The sequence below is a fragment of the Condylura cristata genome, unplaced genomic scaffold (genome assembly GCF_000260355.1).
Source record: "Condylura cristata isolate star-nosed mole 26May11 unplaced genomic scaffold, ConCri1.0 scaffold00025, whole genome shotgun sequence".
NCBI classification, from domain to species: Eukaryota; Metazoa; Chordata; class Mammalia; order Eulipotyphla; family Talpidae; genus Condylura; species Condylura cristata.
In genome coordinates, this window is record NW_004567126.1 from 5,901,337 (window position 1) to 5,904,506 (window position 3,170).

Here is a 3,170-nt window from a genome sequence, read left to right on the forward strand (position 1 = left end):
GAGAGAAGGAGGCTGGCAGGCACAGGGCCAAACTGAATACTGACTACACATCATACCAAATTTGCTGTCCAACCCAAAACATATTTAAGCTGTGACACCATGATATTGCTCCCAAGAGAAGTTCCACTTGTCTTTCATAGTCATTTGCAATTCCATAATTTGTGAATTAATTTCTCATAGCTACAGACTGAACACTCCTGTTACTGCTGTAGCCTACAGGCTCCTAAAAGCAGGAATGAGATTGCCCTAGTGTGTGAGCCTATTCCCCATAGATCACTTTACACATTGAATGGGATTAAGTAACATTTGTTGACTGAATTAAGAAAATAAATAGGATCTTGATCTACATCAAGTGTCCCTGCCTGATTACTTCTCCAAAGCTTTTCAAGATCTAAAAACAAACTGTGTATATTTCACAGTCAAATCTATTCTAAAATGCATGTTTATAATAAAGGATTTGATTTCATAAAAATAGACAAAGATTAGAAAAAAACAGCTTTCTCTGAAAAACAGATCAATGCTAGATTGAGTAAACCAACATTTCAAAATTCAAAGCTGTCTTACCTTTGATGCCATTCTTATAAAATATTTATTTTGATTTTCTGCTGTTCCCATCTTTTCATTCTTGACTAAATCACTTAGGCTTAGATTATCATCATCATGAAAGTATCTGACCCTTTCTTTTTCCTCATGGGTTGAAGCCTATGACAAAATGAACATTATTAATTTTGTAAAAATATGAGTCTCTAAAGTCTTTAATGAGTTACCAATAAATTCAATATAAAATGTAAAGACCCCAAGCTATATCTCAATCTTTGCTTCTAGTTTATCCCTATTCTCTTTGTTTCCATGTGGAAAAGTCTCCATGAAAATAATACTCCCTCCTTCTATCATCACACTTTCCATTTCCCAGAGACAGAAGCAAAATATTATCTAATTTCTGATTTTTCAGGAAAAGTTTCCACCCTTCTTCTCTCTTCTTTGTGCTTCTCCTCATCATAAAAATAAATACACACCCACCACTGGAGAATCTGCACTTATCCAGAAGTAAGCTTACTGACGTAATAGCAAACTCCTTTCAAAGCTGTATCAGAAACAAAGCTGATTTTTCTGATTCCCATCTATACATTCCCGAATTTTTTATTAGTTGTTTCTACACCTAGGCTTAGAAAAGTGTTCTTTATTTCCTCCCAAATTAAATATTCCCAATATCATTCTCACATTATATTCCCTTATCTAAATAAAACCTCTCTTCAACTTCTCTCAGATCTTTGAAAACATGTTCCTCACATTTCTTTCCAACAATACTATGTTTATCTTCACTAGCTTAAATTACTTACTCCTTGACTTTGATCACTCCCCTGCTCCAAAGTTAGATTTCTGCCCTCTTATCCTTTCATTATACTCAGAAAACAAACCTCAGTCCTTAATAACCATGTGTGTTTTCTGTAGTTTCCAACTCAAAAAAGGTCTCAGTGCCATCTAAGCAATTAGGACTCCTAGTCAGCTCTGTCATTTCATCTAATTCAGGCCTTGATTCTTCTGCCTCCTCACCCCTCCAAATACCTAATTGCTTTTATTAAACTGAAACAGACATCCGGCCCTTCCTGATGGCTCAACGGGTTAAAGTGCAACACTGCAAGCAAGGTGCAGCTGCTTCAGTGCCAGTTTGATTTCAGCCCCGGAAGTGACCACAAGGCTCAGCTGACCTCTCCTGACCCGCCTGCTGCTCCCTTCAGCAGTGTACTTCATCGATCTGCTCCCCAATCTGTCTCTGGTAAATCCTCTCGCTGCCCTTGCACCTCTGGCCTGCACCCCATTTCTGTATGCATAAATAAATAAATCTTAAAAAAAATCTTAAAAAGAAAAAAATGAAATGGATGCCCACCTAGGTCTATTTGCTGACTGAAGTAATCACTATCTTTGGCATCTCTTATTTTCAACAGATAAACATTTGATAGAAAACTTCTGAGTGGACATATTGTTAGTGGATGCAGTTACCATTTATGCAATCTTTAAAATTTTTAAGAAACCTAATTTGGGAAAGCTGAATACGTTATTTTTGACATTTCAAGCGCTTCAAAATAGTGATAAAATTAACTACTAAGCAAAAAGATGGGGGTGGGGGAGGTCAGGTTTATGAAGGATCATGGTAGCTACATAATTAACACAGTACTATAATATGGGGTCTCCATCCCTAGTTCTTAAAACTAGTAAACACGGAAAACATGTCTGAAAGAACCAGGTCTTCCTTCAAAGCTTTTTTAGAAAAGCCCAAAACAATGCCCAAGAAGTGCACACTAAAATTACCCAACTGCTTTAAATATTACATGTTCACAACTGAAAAACAGTGTTGAATTAGAATTCACTTTGTAAAAGGCAAAGAAAAGGGTTTTAACTAAGAATAACAGGTTATAATGATTTATTACCTTCTAATGTTTGGATTACAAAACTACATTTCAGAAAATATTCTGCTGCAAACAAAGCCCTCAGGGAAAAAAGGCTTCTAATTTATTAAACAAAATATATTCTAAGTATACCATTTGTTTCTTTGTTCTTCTTCCTTTAGATTCCAGAGGTTTTGCTGGTGCATTCACAGGCCACACTCTCCCAGACTGATCTGTTCTGACAAGAACCACTTCATTCTGGTCTTCATTCTATGTGAAGATTTAGAGACAACTTTTGAAATTATTATGAAGAGTGTTACACACTTATATTTAATATCAGAAAAAACAAAGAATGAATCTAGCTTTCACATAACAATATGGATTATCATAAATTTCTTGGAATTTCATTACCCATAATAACTTAAATGACCATAATCTCTTCAGGGGAAAATAGCCAAAAGTTGTTTTTGTTTTAAAAAGCAATCACCCAAATTTCAAATAAAGTCATTTAGACAGCATAAAAATACAAACTACCAACAACTAAACAGACATTGGATGAAAGTATCTATCATTCAGGCAGATGTACTTAATGGAAAAAAAACAAAAAGCCCTCCCCCTAACCCATGCACACATACAAAAACCTTATTAAAACTTGAACTAATACAAGAAAAATAGAACTATATGACAAAACAAGCTTGTTAAATTAATTATAAGTTAACCAAAAAGCTTCTGTTTTTTCCATTAATAATTATTTTTTTCAGAAATAAAACAAGACACACACAC

At 34.8% G+C, this 3,170-nt stretch overlaps 1 protein-coding gene across 2 annotated transcripts in view; it reads right to left on the reverse strand.

Annotated features, from left to right (window-relative positions):
* The window catches only part of CWF19L2 (CWF19-like 2, cell cycle control (S. pombe)), an 88,398-nt gene that overhangs the window by 33,230 nt on the left and 51,998 nt on the right, over positions 1-3,170 (reverse strand). For both annotated transcript variants that reach the window (XM_004689068.2, XM_012729930.1), the window contains exons 11-12: positions 2,541-2,657; positions 565-702 (exon numbers count right to left, since the gene is read on the reverse strand). In XM_004689068.2, the coding sequence (XP_004689125.1) occupies positions 565-702; positions 2,541-2,657 (255 nt within the window). The remainder of the gene's footprint in view (positions 1-564; positions 703-2,540; positions 2,658-3,170) is intronic.